This window comes from Eleutherodactylus coqui, chromosome 7 (genome assembly GCF_035609145.1).
Source record: "Eleutherodactylus coqui strain aEleCoq1 chromosome 7, aEleCoq1.hap1, whole genome shotgun sequence".
NCBI classification, from domain to species: domain Eukaryota; kingdom Metazoa; phylum Chordata; class Amphibia; order Anura; family Eleutherodactylidae; genus Eleutherodactylus; species Eleutherodactylus coqui.
In genome coordinates, this window is record NC_089843.1 from 213068164 (window position 1) to 213089740 (window position 21577).

Below are 21577 nucleotides of genomic sequence, written 5' to 3' on the forward strand. Positions count from 1 at the left end.
AAAAAACAGATACATCACCTTAGAAACGCTCGCAGCCACAGCTTCTCCTTGGGTCCCGACACTGTTTCTCCTCTTCATCATCTGGCTGGGGATTGAAAAATCCCCGTCTTCTGGAAGCGCTGGCTGTGATTGGCTGACGCTTAGCCAATCACAGCTAGTGCTCGATGAATAGCTGTGATTGAACCAATCACAGCCGTTCATCGAGCAATGGCTGTGATTGGCTCAGCGCCAGCCAATCACAGCCAGCGCTTCTAGCAGCCGGGGATTTTTCAATTTCCAGCCACAAGATGAAGAAGATGATCAGTGCTGGGACCCGAGGAGAAGCTGCAGCGGTGCCCCAGACAGCGCGGGAGAGGTGATGTATACTTTTTAGTTTCTTCAGCTACAACTTATTTTCGGGGTAGGGCTTATACTTCAACAACCCCCCTGAAAATCCTTGCATGTGATGCTACAAAGTCACGCGACTTGGTAGCGTCACATGCGACCTTGTAGTGCTACAAAATCGCAGTATTGCTGTGAGAATACGCAGCGATATCACACGGTGCAGCGATGCGATACCGCTGCGTTTTTCTCGCGGCGATGCCGTGTCACCCATGTGAAGGAGGCCGAAAGGGGGAAATTTACTTAGTGATATTTTATAGGCCGGTCTCAGTAAAGACTGTCCTGGAGTGATGTGCACCAAATGTATTAAGAGGCATATGCATTTTACTATATCTGGCCAGTCCGTGCACCAGACTGAGAAATCTACACCTGCTATGAGCACTAAAATTTATTGATGTTCCTTTGGTAACTTCTAGTAACACAGAGGTTCACTTACTTTTCTCCCTGTATCGTGGATATTTTCTCAATGTGCTCAATAAAAGACATGAACTGTACAGCTGTTTGTGTGTGATAAGTTCAAATTGCATTTGTCTATAATTGTGACTTAGCAATCGATGCAGAAATCCTAGTAAGGGTTCACTTACTTTTTCTTGCAAATGTAAGTTGCAAGTGTATCTCCTGCGTCAGCAAATTCTCATCATATCCTGTTCAAACCCTATCAGTGTCTTAAAATGTAAATTCACCTTTGAACGCCGTTTTCCTATTTATATAAGCAGCTGACCTACATAGTTTTACAGGCTGTATTCTATTATTATAGTTTTACAGGCTGCATTCGGAATGCTCAAGACTTCACAGCAGAAATCTTACAGTATTTCTTGCTCAGTCAATGCCTGCAAAACTCTGGAGGTAAGCATCCTGGGAAGTGACGGCCAATGCACCTTTTTAACTGACCTCACTAATGGACTTTTAATTGGCACATACATCTTTTTAAAGGTGGTGGCTTGGCTGGCTACTGACAGCCAGGCTCCTGCTCTAACAGCCAGGAGAGGAGAAACATCAGATCCTGGCAGTTTAACCTCTAACCTGCCACAATCAATAACAACTGCAGCATGTAAGCAGATGACAAGGAGAGGGGACCCTTGCTGTCAGATATCAGCACCCCGCAGTGCAATCACAAGGTACCAATGGGTTCCCATGGCAGCTAGAAGCCTGACAGAGGCCTCCATATCTGTCATGTAACTCATCCTCTTAGACCCTGCCTCCGACGGAGTCTAGTACCCTGTTTCCCTGAAAATAAGACATACCCTGAAAATAAGACATAGCATGACTGTCCAGAATTTTTGAGGATGCAAAATGACTTTTCAGGCTTTTTGAGGATGCTTGAAATATAAGCCCTACTCCAAAATTAAGCCCTGCTAACAGTTAATTAAAAAAGTCAATTTAAATAGTGTCCAGGCAGCTATACATGTAAAAAAGTTAAACCTTTTTGAACAAAAATTAATATAAGACACTGTCTTATTTCCGGGTAAAACACGGTAGGTTGCTGTCATAGGTTTAGTAAAATGCACTACATAGGTAATGCAGTGTATTATCATAGCAATCGACCTATTGCATCCTAAAGAGAGAGACAAAAAAAAATAGCATAAAACAAAGTTTAAGAAAATTAAATTAAAAAAATTCAGTTTCGAAAAAATACACATTATTTCCCGCAAAACCCTTTTCAAATGGTAAAATGCCAATAAATATTATTAAAAATCGGTATTGCTGCGTTTGTAACGGCCCGGACAATGGAAATATTTTGTTATTTATCGCACAGGGTGAATGTCATAAAAATAATTTTAAACAACTCTCACCAGAATTGTTGATGTTTTTTTTATCAGCCTCCAATAAATCGTAATAAAAAGCAATCCAAAAGTCCCACGAACCTCAGACTAACCGATAAAAACTACAGCTCTCCCCATATACAACAAGACCTCACAGAGCTCCGCTGCTGGAAAAATAAAAATGATATCGGGCTTAGAATTCGGTGATTCAGATTCAATTGTTTTTCTTTAACCCGTTCCCGCTGCAGGGCGTAAGTTTACGTCCTGGCAGCCTGGTACTTCCCGCAACAGGACGTAAACTTACGTCCTGGAGATAGCGCGGGATCACATATGATCCCGCGCTATCCCGCAGCGGGAGCCGGCTGTCAGTCATAGCCGGCGTCCCGCTGTTAACCCCTTCCCTGCCGCGATCTAAGTAGATCGTGGCAGGGAAAGAGTTCACAGAAGGAGTGGACTCCCTCTGTGTCTCCGGCCGGAACTCGCGATGTCATCGTGAGAGCCCGGCCTGTCACCATGGCAACAGGACGCCAGACACTGGCGTCCTGTATTGCCTATGATCGCTGTATAAGCGATAAGGCATGGCAAAGCAGTAGCTCTGCCATGCCTGATGACAGCGATCATCAGGGCAGTGGTTAAAGTCCCTCAGAGGGACACAAACAGTGTAAAAAAACAAAGATAAAAAAATGAATTTAAAAAAATGTAAAAAAAGAGTTAAAAAAATTTTTTAATGCTTTTTCTCAGATTAGCATAAAAAAAGGGTAAAAAAAAAGATAAAACCCCACATACTTGGTATTGTCGCGTCCGTAACGATGCATACAATAAGTTGCACATGCTTTTGACTGTGCACGGAAAAAAACGCTAAAAAACTGAGGCTAATTTTTAGCATTTAGCCTCACTAAAAACGCAATAAAAGTGATCAAAAAAGCTGTATGTACCCCAAAATGGTACCAGTAAAAACTACAGCTCGTCTTGCAAAAAATAAGCCCCCATAGAGCTCCGTACATCGAAAAATAAAAAAGTTACAGGACTTTGAATGCAGCGATTTAGAATAGAAAAAAGATTTCCAAAAAAGGGTTTTTATTGCAGAAAAGTGGGAAAACCTAAAAAAAATGTAAGAATTTTGGTATCGTTGTAACCGTACCGGTCCGCAGAAAAAATGGAATGTCTCATTTATGCTGCATGAGTAACGCTGTAAAAAAAAGAAATCAAAAAATCGATGGCAGAATTGATGCGTTTTCTCTCCCTGCTATCATAAAAAAAAATAAAAAAAGTTTTACAATATAGTCTATGTACCCAAAAGTGGCACCGATAAAAACTACAGTTCGCCACGCAAAAAACAAGCCCTCATACGGCCGCGTCGACGGAAAAATCAAAAAGTTATGGCTTTTGATAAACGGAGAAGAAAATCCGCCAAAAATTGTTGCGTCCTTAAGCCCAAAATAGGCTGTGCCATTAAGGGGTTAAATACCAAAAATGTGATCCACCATAATAAGATTTTTTCCCCCTGTGGTCTTCAGCTGAAACTGCATGTGTATGGCATGATGGGCGAATACGGCCAAACATGAACCACTTTACACAAGTCCACTCATTAAAAAGAATAGTCCTCCTGATTTGCCGCTTTAGTCCTGTATGTTGATGGTCAGATCATTCGTACGAATCATCTCACGGATGACTGATCACATTTTGGCGAATCGTATGTGTATAGCGAGCTTTGCACGGACACTGCAGTGACCTGTAGGGGAAAACCAGCTCTTCCACGCTTATTTTTGGAACATCACCAAGCAGTGAGAAATGTTTTTGTCAACTATTTCCACTAAAGACCGAGGAGACTAGAATGGGATCTGTTCGGTTTCCGCTCAGCTGGAATAAAAAGCGCTGCATAGAGAGGTTCTAGCGCAGATGTGAAGGCAGCATTAGACGGGCGTCTTACCAGCGTGTGTAACTGCATATCCCCGCGTCTTTGATCGCGTATCTCACGCATGGGGTCATAAGTTGGCTTCCTTTTTTAAACTTTCCTTCAATAGTCACTTAGCAACATTGCGTGAAACCGTCGCACACAGACAATGTAATTGCGTATGCACAGTGTTTTCGTACAATAGGGCTCTATCGCGTGTAATACTTGGTAAAACAGAACATGCGGCGTTCTTTTTTACGCGTGTATCATACGCAAGTGTGAGTGGAACGGTGAAAGTCAATGCATTTGAATTGCCCCGATTTACAGTGTATTATAAGGCCTTAGTCAGACAGGCGTTTTTTCGCGCGATTTGCGCATGCGCATGCGTCCGGCGATTTTTTAAAACCATTGCTTTGCAATGGTATCGGACACATGAGCGCTTTTTATGCGCTCGTCCGATAAATTATAGAACAGAAATCGCAGATCGCACCTATCTGCGATCTGCGATTCCTGTTCTCTTCTCTATATGCGCTCAATGGGGCCGGCAGCAGCAGCGCCGACCCCATTGAGAACATATAGAAGACAAATCATTCTTCTCTGCCACAGCTGTAACAGCTGTGGCAGAGAAGAACGATGTTTGCCCATTGAATTCAATGGAGCCGGCAATACAGCCGCTCCATTGAAAGCAATGGGCTGCCGGCGTGCGCGGGGTGAATTGTCGGGAAGGGGTTAAATATATAAGCCCTTCCCTGCAATTCATCCTAAAATGTGTTAAAATAAAAAAAAATTGTATACTCACCTTTCCACTGCAGCCGGAGTCCAGCAGCGGCCGCTGTCAGTTCTCCTGAACTGCTTCTCGGCACTGAATGAATGATCTGCTTCTGATTGGTCACAGCCCTGACCAATCAGAGGCAGGTTTCACTCACACACCCATTCATGAATTCATGAATGGGTGAGTGACTGCTGCCTCTCAGCGCTGAGCCAATCAGGGGCAGGTCTGACTCACATCCATTCATGAATTCATGAATGGGTGAGTGACTGCTGCCTCTCAGCGCTGAGCCAATCAGGGGGCAGGTCTGACTCACACCCCCTTCACACCCACTGCAGGACGGCCGCGCGGAGCTCCGGCTGCCGGGAGAAGGTGAGTATATATATATTTTTTATTTTTACACATTTTAGGATGAATTGCAGGGAAGGGCTTATATATTTAAGCCCTTCCCGACAATTCGTCCCGGGCTCGCCCGCAGCGCATTGCTTTAAATGGAGCCGGCTCTATTGCCGTCTCCATTGAATGCAATGCGCTGGACAGCTCCGGCCCGTTTCTAATGAAACACGGCTAGGAGCAGATTTTCGGGCGATTTGCGGGTGACTTGCGCGCACCGGTCACGCGATTTGCGGATGCGCATCCGTCATGCGATCCGCAAATCGCGTGAAAAAACGCCCGTGTGACTAAGGCCTAAGTGCGTACATCGAGCACATGATACGCATTTGCCCGGTCTTACACAGTTAGAAACTCTTTGCAAGTAAATAACATAATATGGTCTCAATTTAGCCAAAATGGCTACAGAGTTACTAAGAGACATATATTGTCATTGTAGTAAGTTCTTAGGGACCTCTTTACCGTAATGGCAAAACAGCCCCCGAATAACCCAACATCCACTCATACTTCAGATAGTGGTTGAGGAACTCACAACCCCTGAAACAAAGACTACAACTAGTGCAAATACTGTATAGTTACTGTAATAGCAAAAAATACCAAAAGCATATAGCATATGTATCATCCGTGGTTAGGATAGTCGCAATGCATACAATCCATACTCACAGCTTCTCCGGATTCACCCTCGTTCCCGGAGGCAGCATGGATCCAATATGCTTTATATACACAGCTTTCAATGCGAAAAGCTTGTAACAAAACGCTCCCCGTGGTTTATATTTTTCACTTCCATAGTATTTAAACAACATCTTTTTTTGAGGCACAGATACTTACTAGTTGCAATACTTAGTTTTTAGCATTGAGAAGGCCATTTGAAATCATTTCGAGGTGGATGTTCAGTCCAGTTCTGCTTCATTACAAATACTATCAGATAGTTGTGAGGAGTGCATGACTTTGGTTTCGTAACTTCTTGCCTTACAGCAGAGGGAGTAGAGAAGAGCCAAGCAAGTAATGAAATACAGTCCTACAATAAACCACACTAGAGTTCCTAGAACAGCCATGCAGATCGATCCCCCTTCCATGCTGTCAGGAGCCGCTTGCACTCATCTTCCTGGCTCAGCAGGTAATGAAAGTCGAGCGCCGTAGGAGGGGGAGAAGAAGACGGCGGAAGATGCCAGGTAGCCAAAACAAACAAGCTATGTTAGCAAACACATACTGTAGTCTCAAGTATAATTAAATGTCTCCGAGATGGATGAAAATATTACAAGGGGAATGAAATAACGTGCAAACGATGATGTCGAAATGTGAACAAGATGAATGAACGTGATGCCATGCACAAACAGGCACGCTGAGTTCGAGCCTTCTATCTGAGTTACAGAACAAGATCTCCCTGTATAGATCCCTACATAGACGTTAAATAACGTACGTCACCTCCAGTTGCGACACCGCGCGGTATACGTTTTTTTTTCTGGTGGCCAACTGTGCAAGAGAGCGCAGTCTGCTGCACACTCCTATAAAGTAGCTAAACACGGTAGACCGGCCCGATGAAGGTGAAAGGTACAATCTTTGGGCCTTCATCAGGTATATGGAAGCTTATTTAAAGGAGTGGTGTGGTTTCAAGTTGAACATTTTTAACGGCTGGGCCTGTCTTTGGCTCCTTGGGCACAGCTGTCTTCTGCTGCCCCACCCGAGATGGCCACTGGAAGTCAGGTGACGCCGTAGCGTCACCATCCCAAATTCCTGGCATCATGGCGCTAAGGATGTGAGCGCTGATAACAGGAGCTCAGAAGTTGACACTGTGGCCTCTAATTGGCTGCAGGAGTCACCTGACTTCCGGGTGGCCGTCCTCGGCAGGGAATGGGGACGTGGGAGATGGTCAGTTGTGCCTCCCCAAGTGAGGGGTAAAAGACAGGCATGTATGCTCTCTATGGTTATATTAACTCATGCCCTGTTAATTTTCAACTTGAACCACAGAACACCTTTACTGTAAACGCCAGAAGCTTTTCCAAGCATGAAATCACCAATAACTTCAGAAGGATCGTGATCCGGGGATTATTCAGATTGCCAGACTGGATTCTGGAAGAAATTTTGTTTTTCCTTAAAGGGGTTGTCTCGCGGCAGCAAGTGGGGTTAAGTACTTCTGTATGGCCATATTAATGCACTTTGTAATATACATCGTGCATTAAATATGAGCCATACAGAAGTTATTCACTTACCTGTTCCGTTGCTGGCGTCCCCATCGCCATGGTGCCGTCTAACTTCGGTGTCTTCTTGCTTTTTTAGACGCGCTTGCGCACATGGATCTTCTCCCTTCGGCTGGTCTCGGAAGCATCGGCGTTTTGGCTCCGCCCCCTTGTACGCATCATCGCGTAGCTCCGCCCCCGTCACGTGCCAATTCCAGCCAATCAGGAGGCTGGAACCGGCACACGTCATGGGGCGGAGCTACGCGATGATGCGTACAAGGGGGGCGGAGCCAAAACGCCGATGCTTCCGAGACCAGCCGAAGGGAGAAGATCCATCTGCGCAAGCGCGTCTAAAAAAGCAAGAAGACACCGAAGTTAGACGGCACCATGGCGATGGGGACGCCAGCAACGGAACAGGTAAGTGAATAACTTCTGTATGGCTCATATTTAATGCACGATGTACATTACAAAGTGCATTAATATGGCCATACAGAAGTGTATACCCCCACTTGATTTCGCGAGACAACCCCTTTAAATGAGGAAAATTGGCTGCTACTACTTTTTTTTTGCCTTCCTCTGGATCAACATTGGGGGGTAGTAGGCTGATCTGGATGGACATATGTCTTTCTTGGGCCTTACATACTATGTTACTATATATGTCAAATATAGGGTTCAGATGCAGAGGAACGTGGCCAGTCCACATCGGGTATATCATTTATGATGCCAGAAAATCCATATTTCCTGTAACTTACAGCTTGATACACACCGCACAGCTTAGAAAGATATGTAACCTGAAGTGAATTTTTAATGAAGAGTGTCAGGTATTCCAAACAGGGGGAGAGGATTAAGTGGGTATTCCAGTTAATTTTTCACTTCAATAGGACTCATCTGCAGTATCAACTTAGGCCACTGCGCCATAAACAGAGTTATACTGCTTCCTGCAGCATAATAGCTAGAAGTGGAACTACCCCTTCAAGTTATTCCCTCTCCACAGGATAGAGGACAACTAGGTGACCACTGCAACCGCCACCAATCTTGAGAAGGAGAAACCGGTCGGTGATGAAATGAATGAAGCGGAGGTTGTGTGTGTGCGCCGCCGTTCCATTCATTTCAACTACAGCGCCAAAACTTGCCGAGTTCAAGAGCTTGGCCATCTCTGGTGCTCTCATTGAACTGAATAGAGCGACGGTGTGCATGCTCGACCTCCACTCCATTCATATGGGGAAGATATGGACCCCCCTCTCTTGTGTTCGGTGGGGTCCCAGTAGTCAGACCCCCACCAATTAGCTAGTTATCCTATTTCCCATGGATAGGAGAAAATTTCATCTTACAGGAATACTCCTTTAAGCTTTTTTAAAAGTCCACAAGCTATACTTTCCAATGAAAACTTAAAACCTCTTGCAAAAATTCCTTTCCAAATTCAGCTGTTGAGTTGCAAAACTTTACAACTACCTAATTAACAAAGAGTTAAGGCCCATTTAGACACAAAGATCATTGCTCAAAAGATGCCTTTTGAGCAATCATTTTGCATAAAGTATTAATTGGTACTAATGCCTATTAGTACCAATTAGCAGCGTATGAGCCGCTGGGAGTTGTATTCAGGGAACAGACCACCCGTTTTTGCTAAATACTTTCGCTTTGTTTTACCAGCAGGGCTGACAGCTGAGAACAGCTGAGACAATGCAATCAGCTGTTATCAGCTCTTTCTTGGCAGAACACAGAGTGCGGTCCGTCTTATCAGCTCTTCTGCTGAACGACGGATTTAAGGCAGGACTGAATTCCATAGCTCGGCAGAAAACTGAAAGATGGGCGCATTTACTCAATGATTATCGCTCAAAACATGGCTATTCAATGATAATCGTTTTGTCTAAATGGGCCTTTATCACTGTCTGCCATGTTACAAATAGAGTGGAGCATCAGCCAGTCAGTCACTCTGATTACAAGTCTGCTACTTCAAATACTTCCCCCACCTTATGCCCTCTCACACAACAGACAGAAAGAATTGCCTACTGGAATCAGTGCCGATGCTGCAGTGATCACAGTGCTTTATTAACTAGGTGACAGGTGGAGTCCAGGGATGTAAGTGTTATACTTCTCTCCCCTGTCATTCCCCGATGTGAGCGCTGAAAGGCACCGCTAAATGCATTGAGCAGCACTACAAAAAATTAGAACAGGCAGATTACTTACGCCCCCCCGATTTAGCAGGTCACCTACTTTCAGCCCATAAGCTAAAGGCCCTTTTAAGCACAACAATTTTCGCTCAAAAAAAATCGCTCAAAGCCGTCTTTTAAGCAATAATCGTTGTGTAACTGCACTGACATCGTGCAGTCTTTGTTAAGCCGTCGCTCATTGTTGTCTTTCAGCGTCCTGAAAGATCAGCGATCAGGAATTCACAGCGGGATACAGTGGGTTTCATCTGTATCCCGCTCCCTGAAGACAGGCTGGGTATGAAGAACAGAGCGATCCAGCTGTGTTCTTCATACCCCGTTCGGAGCGCTCAGCTGTATAACAGCCAGGTGCTCTGAGCAGAGAACAGCTGGATGCAGAAGGCAAGCGGGGACACCCGGAGCTCCAAATCCCACAGTGCAAATACGCCCATGTGCATTGGGCCAAAATGTATAATTAATTTTTTTATTGAAACTGCAACATGTACAGGAATCTCCTCTTTCATAAATAAGACAATATGCTATCTAGATATTCTTCTAATTTACAAGGTTACCACGCACCATAATTATATGACACAGCTACAGAGCCTCATATTTCCGTATAATTGTTTGCATCATACTCTTAGGCCTCCTTCCCACGAACGGATTTCCGCCGCGTAATTCGCGGCGAAAATCCGCTGCGTTGCACGCAGCTATTAGGTTCTATTGAACCTAATAGCTCCATGCTCACGATGCGTAATTCCACCGCGGAATTACGCACCGCGATTTCTCCCGTCCTCACCCGCAGCATGCTCTATTTTCTGCGGGTGAGGACGGGCTGTACGCACTGACGGCTTCCATTGCAGTCAATGGAAGCCGTCCATTCACGCTATCTCCCGCTGTAACCAGCGGGAGATAGCGTGAAAAAACGCTTTCCCGCCCACCGCCGAGCGTCATATGACGCCAAATGACGCGGTCCGGCCGCGTCACGTGACACGGCTGGTGACGCGAGAGCGGTGGGCGGTGACGAGCGGTGACGAGCGGTGACGCGGCGGTGGTGGGCGGGGAAGCGATTTCACGCTATCTCCCGCAGGTAAGTATAGGGGCTCTGGGGGGCGCCGTGACGGGCTTCACAGCGGAATATTACGCTGCGGAGCCCGTCACGCTCGTGGGAAGGAGGCCTTAATTAGATTGTTTTCTCAAAATGCCGCCAAAAAATTTACTTGCACATTGCCAATAGGGGCAAATAGCGGCAAGACAGCAGGCAGAATTAATATTCTCCCCAATTATTTTTAGCTCTACCGTATTGTTTCTGCCGTCCGCTAGAACAAAAGGAAGTCCAAGAATTTTTGCCCAATTACTTGCCTCCTCAGAGGATTTACTTGGGTGTCTAATTACAAATCTGATTGTGGATTAAATATGTGAGCAATGGGTCCCTGACTAAAGAAAAACACGAGGGCACTGAATATATCCTCATACATTTCCTCTACACCTGGACATCCCCCAAATGGCAGCATCACAACCAAACCGACTATACCCTCTGCGGGTCCAATCACCAACCCCTTAAAGCCAAAGTCGGGGGTCAGACTATGCGAGCTGAGTAAGGATCGAAACGACGATATTTTACTGAGGAATAAAGAGGTCTCTATTTTAAAGAAAACCTCGAAGTGCTGATCTACCTTTATACATTATGCAAGCTCCAGCGTCCTGACATATAGAGGAAATTTGATGTCGGCAAGATCCCTGCACAATACGCAGTCGAGGTGCGGAACAGGTTTGACTTGCTCAGGCAGGAAAGTGGGGACCCAACCAAACTGTGGGCAGAGATAAAGGGAAACATCAATGAAATCGCTCAAGAGCATGGACCATACAAGAAGCCAGTTGATAATGCGAGTTGGCTAATTGCAACCACCATCCAGATTGCTGATAAGAGGAGAGAAGCTAGAGTAAGGCTGGACGAGACATGGTGACTCAATGCCAAATTCCAAAGAGAAGCCAGGAAAGACAAGAACAACTCCCTGAACGCCCGATGCACGAGTCTTCAATTAGCCTATAAGAATTATTTGTCCCTGAGAAACAAGTGAAGAAACCTTTCTCCACCCGCCAAGCAGCCATCAAGGACAATGATGGGAATGGTAATGACCAGCAGGACATCAAGAAGAGATGGAAACAATATACAGAAGAACTATACGCTGGTGCCAGCAGTCACCACTTAGAGGAACATGGGGGGCCAAGAGGATCTGGAACCAGACCTGCTGGAAAGTGAAGTGGAGCGGGTGATGAGACAACTGTCAAACAGCAAAGCATCGGGCATCGATGGAATCCCTGCAGAGCTGCTCCTACCAGTCCCAAGAGCAGGACTGACAACACTATAGATTTCCAATTACCTCTATTTTTAAATTTAGGAACAGTCAAAGAACATTAACTATAAAAAGGGTACCCAGTATCTTAGGCACACATGGGAACAACCCACTGCCAGCACTTCAGGAAATCCAAACATGCCCGATCCTTCTCTTCCACCCTTGAATAACAGATCAATGAGTCCTTCTATTATCTAAAGTGTATAGCCAGAGTTATTGTTCCTACTGGGGATTAATTATTTACTCTGTATTTTTGAATTAAAAATTGTGTTCTGTCTCAAGAGAAAGAATAGTAGCAACACTAGCAATAGTTTACGGTTCCTTTGCAATTACCCAACTTCTGGATATGGCACCCATATGAGGACTCTGTGGCACAAAGCTGTTGAAAATCGCATGACCTCAGATCTCCTGTGCCTCACCACAAAGTGACAGAAATGAAAAATCTAGGTCAACGTATAACTTTAACCTTCACAAGTAAAAGGTAACTGGTTTGTTGAGTTATTACTTTTCGAGTCTTCGTGCCATGCCCTACCATCTTATGTGCTCCTGATGTTAAATACTGTATTACGGTCTCCAACCCCCAACCACACGACTGGCCTGGGAGTCAAAAGCTGAATCACTGGTCATCAACTGGAATCCTGGTTGCATAGCCAAACGAAGACTATCCAAACTTGGGGTGAGTTCACATCATTTAGACGCGAGGATGGAGGGGGGGATTGGTTCTGTTCACCTTCAAAATAAAGGTGGATGGGAAAGATGGAGTCAACTGTGTATGTGGCCATATTAAAGGAGAAGTTGCAGAACGACACTGCAAAGGAAACCTAACATTACAGAGACGCCATTTAAATGAATGACCAACCGTATAATATACGGATGGACCAAGTCCACCAAAGTAGAGGCATACTTACATAATAGCTCTTGGTGGAAGTCCATGGTGTCAATGTGCCCTAATACGGCACTGGAAAGGGGTTGCTGTTGTAAAACCCCCCCATTATAGCTACCGATTCATGAGCGGATTAGGTCTTCACTGGATGGTAGAACCCAAAGACCAGCTAAGAATCCCCCAATGAAGAAATAATCTGTGGTTTTGATATTTAGAACTTCTTTTTTCAATTTCCAGACATGAAAGAACTTAGCGTTTACTTTTCTCAATAAGAACATTGCAACACAAAAAAGGAAATACCCGGCCTAGATACCGCTTAAAATAACAGAACACGTGTAGAACGTGGGTCGTATTACAGGTGAATATCTGAACATCGGTTGCAAAACATGTCTTTAAGAAAATGAAAAGAAAACAACCATAAGGCTGCGTTCACACAGGGCAGATGTGCCGCGGAAATTCCGTCCGGAATTTTGCTGCGGCAAATCCCGGTATTAGCCAGCCATGTGGACGAGATTTGTGAAAAATCTCGTCCACAGGGGACGGCAAATCCATCGTGGCAAAGCCAGCGCTGTGGCGCACATTCCCCGACCGCAACATGCCAATTTTATTTTACGTTGCGGCCACGCTCTCCTCTATAGCAGCGCCGTCCGCAACGGAAAAGCGTGCAGCCAAGCAGCTCCAAAACCAGCAGCTAAGTGCCGCGGGTTTTAAAGCAGCGCTTTCCTGGTGGACATCTCGTAGTTTTTCGCTGCGGCAAAACCGTGAAATTTCCCCCGGGAATACGCCCATGTGCCCCCAGCCTAACTGTATGAATGTTACATATATGCTCAGACAGGGAAAAAGTATTCACACAAAAAAATTTATATATCAATTGCAAAAACCAAGATGTTACCAGTGTGGTCGGCCTAGTAATCCCCCACATATCTGATCAGCACAAGTATTTGGCACGGATGTCGGGATCATAAGCGCTTGTGCAGGAAACAGCTGCCGCCGTCCCATGTGGAGAGATTGTCTTTCAGGAAAAGAGCATGTGGCAGGAGAGAATCCGAGTCCCATTGTACTTACCCTAGCTATTTTAGTCTGCACCAAGCATTCTCTTTCCACCATATACTCATGGCTGGTTTCAAATATCTTGATCATGTTGGCAACGTCGTTACCGACAGAACCTAGAACAAAGGATCAGCAATCAGGTGTGACACAATAGAGGTTTTCGGGTCTAGATTTATTGAACACTACTCTGGGATGCAGCAAATGCAATGGATCACATTTATATAACTTTCTAACAAACTTCTGGGATCCTTCTCAGATGGTCATGTGATCTCAATCTGCTCAGATTTACTCTGGTTTATGTATTCCCAACTAGTGAGTTCCTCGTCAGCATAATCTGTGTGTGATGATATTACATGGCGTGTACCACACATGCTCTTCAGAGGGGGAGTGAGTCACTCCTATCACAGTTACTGATAGTAACATGGTTCCTGTCATATAGTCATAATAGAGGAGATCACGGCTCATCCTTCTGACTGTGTAATTATGCTCTGTAGCTTATTTAGGTGAAGACAGAATGTAATGGTGGTGTTTTCCTGGTAGCTGAGATGGTACAGCCTCCAGCTACTCATATGATATTGTGCTGATGCATCATGGGATTGATAGAGTAGAATAGTGAAAGCAGAAATCTCAGCATTAAGACTGTGTCTGATAGGGTTCATGTTTACAACTGTGTTCTCACCATATATTATGCGTGCGTTGCAAGGACACGTGATACGAAGTATGGAGTCAATGACAGTTAATGGACTTTCATTGATCCATGCACATGTGCGTGTAGACACTGTGTATTGATACGTATGAGATATACATCGCAACATGCTCTATTGCTCTGGGTACCACGCAGCTTGAGCCCTATACATTTATATAGGCTGCATATGAAATGCTATCCATATGGGCAGCGTTTTTATACGCATCCCTGGCTCTGAAACAGAGCGCATGTCCGTGTGCGTGTGATAAGCGGGCCTGTGCAGTGCCTCGTGTCTCTGTCCTACGTGGTCTCTGTCGGCTCTATTGTTCCGTTTAAACAGCAATTGTTCAGTCCCTGTATCCGCTTATACAGCGACTGAACGGTTCTTGTTGGAGCGAGCCAACGCTGTATCTGCCTGTCTAAATAGACTGCATGAGAGCGAATGAGCTAACGGTGATGTCACTCGCTGGTTCAAATGAGAATCGTCTCAGAGGACTAATAGTCACTCAGGGCTCTTGCCAGGGCAACAGACGGCTGTGATCATAGAAGCCGCCAAGCTGGCTGTATTATGCCGATCCCATAGCTCACATGGGTGAACTGGAGTTACAGTGCAGAACAGACAGCTTAAGTTTTCTTAACTGTTCACTGTTAATTACTAATAAAGTTTTTTGTTATTCCTCCTAGAAATGTATGAATAAATTGACAACTAGGCGTTACCGATTGGGAGGGGGGGGTTCTCTACACAGTTAAGCCCCATTTACACGCAAAGATGAACGCTCAAAATTCGTTCAAAAGATAAAATGGTTGACAGTCTGAGCGATCATTTTGCATAAGCTGCTAATGGGAAATATTGCTCATTAGTAGCTCCTTAGCTTCCTTTGCATGTAAATGAGCCTCCCTGAGCTGTATGCAGAGAACAGCAGGTGGTCTGTTATCTGCATACAGCTCCATTGTCCTCCCATGGGACAGCAGCTAAATACATTATCAGCACTGGAGAAACAGTGTGCTATCATCTCTCCAGCTGAACTATGGATTTTAAGCTCAACTAAAAATCATTGTTCGGCCGAAAAGTAAACAATGGTAGCATTTACAACAATTATTGCCCAAAAGACATGGTTTGAACAAAATTTTAAGCGATAATTGTTGCGTGTAAATGAGGCTTTAGACATCGTCCAGTCAGTGCTGATTGTGTCGGACTATGTAAAGATACATCCTGCTAACAAGGGAAATGGGGACATCCATTTTTCAATGTATTCATAAAACAGTAACAAAACTGTGTAGATTGATAAGAAAATTTTTTTTATTTTATGTGGAAATGCAAGAATTTGTCAGGAGGGGTGACAGGCATTTTTTTTACTGTAGATGAACTTTTAATGCGTCCAGATCTGATAAATATATATATATATATATATATATATATATATATATAATGTCAGTGTTACACCAACACATCCGAGTTCCTTAGCTGCTTCCTTGTAATACAAATCTGGTAATGCTCTGCAGCCCTCATGTTACGTAAGCCTTCAATCCAGCCAGAAACCTGTTTAGTCTTGTTGCCATTGTTACCTTATTTGCAATTTAAACCTTGAATAAGTAACAGGATGAGATTAATCAGAGCAGGAAATCTTGTATTATTTGCTCTATTTCATTCCGTAGAGTGTATGGACTTACTTCTTTAAACATGTTTCTCTTAGGCAGCCAATAAGAAAGCAGATTTTATTATTTCAACCCCTTAGTGACCACGCTATTCTGTTTTTACGTCCTGCCGTTGCAGGATGTGTATGGAGGGAGATAGAGCTGCTATCTCCTTCCATACACGGCAGGTGTCAGCTGTTTATTACAACTGACACCTGCGGGCAACAGCCCCGTTTGGCCGCACGGCCGATCGGGACTGTTAACCCTTTAAATGCTGCTGTCAAATCTGACAGTGGCATTTAAATCCCCAGAACATCGCGGTGATCTCGGGGAAGCCGTTACGGGTGTCATGGCAGACGGGGTCCTTCTGAAAAGGCCCTAGGGCTGTCATGGCAGAATGCCTATCAAGCCATCCCCGTGAGGTGGCTTGATAGGCTGCCTGTCAGAATGCAGTATGATGTAATGCTATGGCATTACATCATACTGCATAAGAGATCTAAGCATCACTAGTTGTGGTCCCCCAGGGGGACTGAAAGAAAAAGTACAAATAAGAACAATAAAGTTTTAGTAATTATTTTTATAATTTTTTTTTAAGTAATAAAAGTTTAAAAAAAAACCCTTTTGCCATATTTACAATAAAAAATTTAAATAATAAAATACATAATTGGTATCGCCACGTCCGTAAAAGTCCGTTCTATCAAAGTAATGCATTATTTACCGCGTGCAGTGAATGTCCTCCGAAAAAAATTTAAAGTAGTACAGCAAAGTTAGAACAGAGAATGGTTAATCAACTATTTTTAGGTGAGCTGAATAGCAGGAACTAGCAACTAGTGAACAAATTGTTGCCATCACTGCCGGCGGCCGTGTTTACACGTAACAACTATCGCTTACTTTAACTCCATTCAGCGATTATTCGGACAAAGCTTGTTCCACGTGAAGCCACCTAAAGGCCCATTTAAACACAACGGTTATCGATCAGAATCCATATTTTGAGCGATAATCGCTGTGTGTAACTGCCCTGACATCGTGCAGTTTTTGTTAAACCATCGCTCATCGTTGTCTACACTATTGTTTCAGCTGTATCCCGCTCCCTGACGACAGGCGGGGTATGAAGAACAGAGCGGTCCAGCTGCGTTCTCCATACCCCGCTCGGAGCGTCTGGCTATTATTGAGTGATAATCGTTGTGTGTAAATGGGCCTTAAGACAGTCAAAGATAAAAATTGGCAAAAAAAAACTAGAATAAGGCCGCCTGCAGACGAGCGGGTCGGATCCGGCAGGGAGAATTCTCGCCGCGGGACCCAACCCGAGAGCCTGCAGGGACGAGCGCGTACTCACCCGCGCCTGGCGGCCCCGGCTCTTTCATGTGCCGGCTGCCGCGCAGCCGGCGCATGCGCAGACCGGAGCCGGCGGCCGGGTGAGTGCGTGCCCCGCACAAAAATAGGACATGCCGCGGTTTGTTTGCCGCGCGAGATTTCGCGCGGCCAAACCGCGGCCGTCTGCATAGGAGTGCGTGTTGTAATGCACTCCTATGCAAACTTTCAGTGGCGGAAATCCCGCGGGAAATACTGCCGCGGGATTTCCGCCCATGTGCAGGCGGCCTAAAGGTGGGAGCGTCTATCTTTGAAGTATTTGTACCTCCAGTAAAGTAATACATTGACCTACAAGACCGCTTTACACCGCTTTCACTTAAAAAAAAAAAATTGTGTAAGTCACAAACCCTAAAAAAGTTACAAAAAAATAAAACTATGTATGTAGACTTTAAAAAAGCAACACAAACAATATAAACGTTCTGTCCAGAATAAACAAAAAGATACAAATTTTTGTAAATTAAAAACATAGATCTAAACAAGAATCCAGGCCGGGCTCACACGAACGGGTCGGATTGCGTGAGCGGATATCCACAGTGGAAGACCTGTGAATGACAGTGGAAACGAATTGCGTATGGCCGTGTATGGACAGCGTATCGTCCGCATGGAAGAAAGCTCGCAAGCAGGGAATGACATCAGAAAGCAGCATAACATCGCACAGTCGACTGAGCAGGCCATTCTCATTCTCTTTGTTTTTTCCCTCTCCCTCTCTATCCACACATGTGAGCGAGCAGTCCATGCCTTTCAATCCCCGCGTATTGTCCGTGCAGACAGCAAATGCGGAATCCGCAATCCTCGTGTGTGCATGAGGGGCAGATATCCTCGGGATATCCCGCACAGGTCAGTGTGTTTGACTTTCCAATGCGATTTTGTATTGCTCTGGACGGTCCACGCTGCGGTCCGGAATCTCGCCAACAGGAGATCCCATTTATGGAGGTCAATGTTCAGCCTCCTCCGGCGCAGTTATTTTACTACCTGCAGTCGTGTTCATGTCATTATTAATATTTATGGGGATTGGATAATATTGCATGAGCACAATATTTTTTATTAGGAATCATCTTTTTCTTTATGGCTTACATTTTCCGGGTAAATATGGCGCTGTGTTATTCACAAGTATACAGGTTTTTTTAATATATGGGATATTTTTCTTTCACACCTGTATGTTGTGAGGCGGGTTTATATGTTATTAGGAGTCATTCATATTATTAGTTTCCATGGTTATCAGGCAATCTAGCATTAGTATTTATTGCACTATGGATGAAAATTTCCTTTTTAACCCCTTAATGACACAGCTCTCCCCCCCCCCCCCCCATATTTGCTTTTACCTGCCCACTTTAAAAAATATCATACCTCCTTTATTCATCCATCGACGTCCCTGTATGAGGGCTTGTTTATAGCTGGACGAGTTGTATTCTACGATGGTATTATTTAAAGGGGTTGTCCCGCGAAAGCAAGTGGGGTTCAGCACTTCTGTATGGCCATATTAATGCACTTTGTAATGTACATTGTGCATTAATTATGAGCCATACAGAAGTTATTCACTTACCTGTTCCGTTGCTGGCGTCCTCGTCTCCATGGTGCCGTCTAATTTCAGCGTCTAATCGTCCGATTAGACGCGCTTGTGCAGTCCGGTCTTCTCCCTTCCGAATGGGGCCGCTCATGCCGGAGAGCTGCTCCTCGTAGCTCCGCCCCGTCACGTGTGCCGATTCCAGCCAATCAGGAGGCTAGAATCGGCAATGGAGCACACAGAGCCGACGGTGCACCATGGGAGAAGACCAGCGGTGCATCGTGGGTGAAGATCCCGGCGGCCATCTTACTAAGGTAAGTAAGAAGTCGCGGGAGCGCGGGGATTCGGGTAAGTACTGGACGTTTTTTTTTTTTACCCCTGCATCAGGTTTGTCTCGCGCCGAACGGGGGGGCTATTGAAAAAAAAACAAAACGTTTCGGCGCGGGACAACCCCTTTAATGTACCATATAATGTACTCAAAACTTTTTAAAAATTCTAAATGGAGTTAAATGGAAAAAAAAAAATATTCCGATATCTATGGGTGCGTCTTACTTCTACGGCGCCCATACTGCACCAAAAATGACACGATAACTTTATTCTAAGGGACAGTATGATTACTACCATACCAAATATATATAGGTTTTTTTGCTGTACTACTTAAATTTTTTTTCAAAGACATTTAATTCTTTAAAATTATTTTCTGCCGCCATCTTCTGCGTGGATCCATCGACGTAGTTGTGCGAGGGCTCATTTTTTGCGGGACGTCCTGTAGTTTGCGTTGTACCATTTTGGAACATACAACTTTTTGATCGCTTTTTATTTTTCTTGGAGACAAGTTGACCAAAAAAGTGCGTTTTTGGAGGTTTTTTCCTTCGAAACGACAATTACAGTTCGGGGTAAATAATGCATTACTTTGATAGATTGGACTTTTACGGACACAGCGCTACCAAATATGTATTTCTGTTTTATTATTTAGATTCTTTTATAGTAAATATGGCAAAAGGGGATTTTTTTGAACTTTTATTACTTTTTTTTTAACAATTAGTAAACTTTATTGATCTGATTTTTACTTTTTTTTGCCTCAGCAGTATGATGTAATGCCATAGCATCACATCGTACTGCTATCAGGCAGGCATTCTATCAAGCCATGACAGCCTTGGGGCCTTTTTAGAAGGTCCCCAGCTGCCATGACACCCGACGGCTCCCTGCGATCTCTTCGTGGAGGGGCCGTACGGGATCACCGAACATCGTTCAGGGGATTTAAATGCCGTTGTCAGAATTGACAGCTGTATTTAAAGGGTTAACAGCTCCGATCAGTTGTGTGGCTTAATGGAGCTGTTGCCGCCGGGTCTCGGCTGTAATCAACAGCCAGCGCGTGTGGTGTATGAAGAGAGATCGCCCCATGATCTCTCTTCATACATACCGTGACACTGCAGGACGTAAATGTACGTCCTATAGCAGGAATACCGTATATACCGGCGTATAAGGCGACGGGGCGTATAAGACGACCCCCCAACTTTCACTTTATACGCCGGTAATATAGTGTAAAAAAAAAAATCATTACTCACCTCCCCCGGCGTTCTGTTGCGCTCCGGCAGGATGTCGCTCGCTCCTCGTCCCCGGCGCAGCATTGCTTTCTGAATGCGGGGCTTGGAATCCCCGCCTCCAGAAAGCTAATACACACGCCGTCAGCCAGTTACAGCCATTCAATGACAGCATTGAATGGCTGTGATTGGCTGAAGGCGCACGTGGCTTCAGCCAATCACACTATTCAATGACATCATTGAATGGGTGTGATTGGCTGAAGCCACGTGCGCCTTCAGCCAATCACAGCCATTCAATGCTGTCATTGAATGGCTGTAACTGGCTGACGGCGTGTGTATTAGCTTTCTGGAGGCGGGGATTCCAAGCCCCGCATTCAGAAAGCAATCCTGCGACGGGGAGCGAGCGACATCCTGCCGGAGCGCGACAGAATGCCGGGGGAGGTGAGTAAGGATTTTTTTTTTTACACTTTTTTTTGGTATTACCGGCGCATAAGACGACCCCCGACTTCAGAGCAGATTTTTCGGAGTTCAAAAGTCGTCTTATACGCCGGTATATACGGTAGGATAAACATGGCGATATGCTGTTTTTACGCATGCACCTTCGCAATACATGGAATATTTATCTGTGATATTTTCAAGCATGCATGTGTCTTTTGGGCCTCCACCTTAACCCTTTCATGACCAAGGGTCATTGATGTTCCTGTCACCAGGTCACTTTCTGCAGTTCTGGTATTATCACTTAAAAAAAAAATCATATTTTTTTTTTTTATACAAATTTTACTGCATTTTACCAAATACCAAATTTATATACTTTTGTTAATATATAGTAACACTAACATAAAATAAGTATAAGAAAAAAAGAAAGAAAAGTTAAGGATTGCTATCGGACGCCATCTTTTGACCACTATAACTTTTTTTATTTTTCCATGTGAGGGCTCATTTTTTTGCAAAGTCATTCGTAGTTTGTATTATTACCATTTTGACACAATTTTTGATACATTTTTCCTCCATTTTTTCTTGGAGAGGA

General features: G+C 44.6%; 1 protein-coding gene across 1 annotated transcript in view; it reads right to left on the minus strand.

Annotated features, from left to right (window-relative positions):
- MRPL1 (mitochondrial ribosomal protein L1) overlaps positions 1-21577 on the minus strand; it is a 49873-nt gene that overhangs the window by 10558 nt on the left and 17738 nt on the right. The window contains exon 7 of the mRNA XM_066574331.1: positions 13827-13927. Within this exon, the coding sequence (XP_066430428.1) occupies positions 13827-13927 (101 nt within the window). The remainder of the gene's footprint in view (positions 1-13826; positions 13928-21577) is intronic.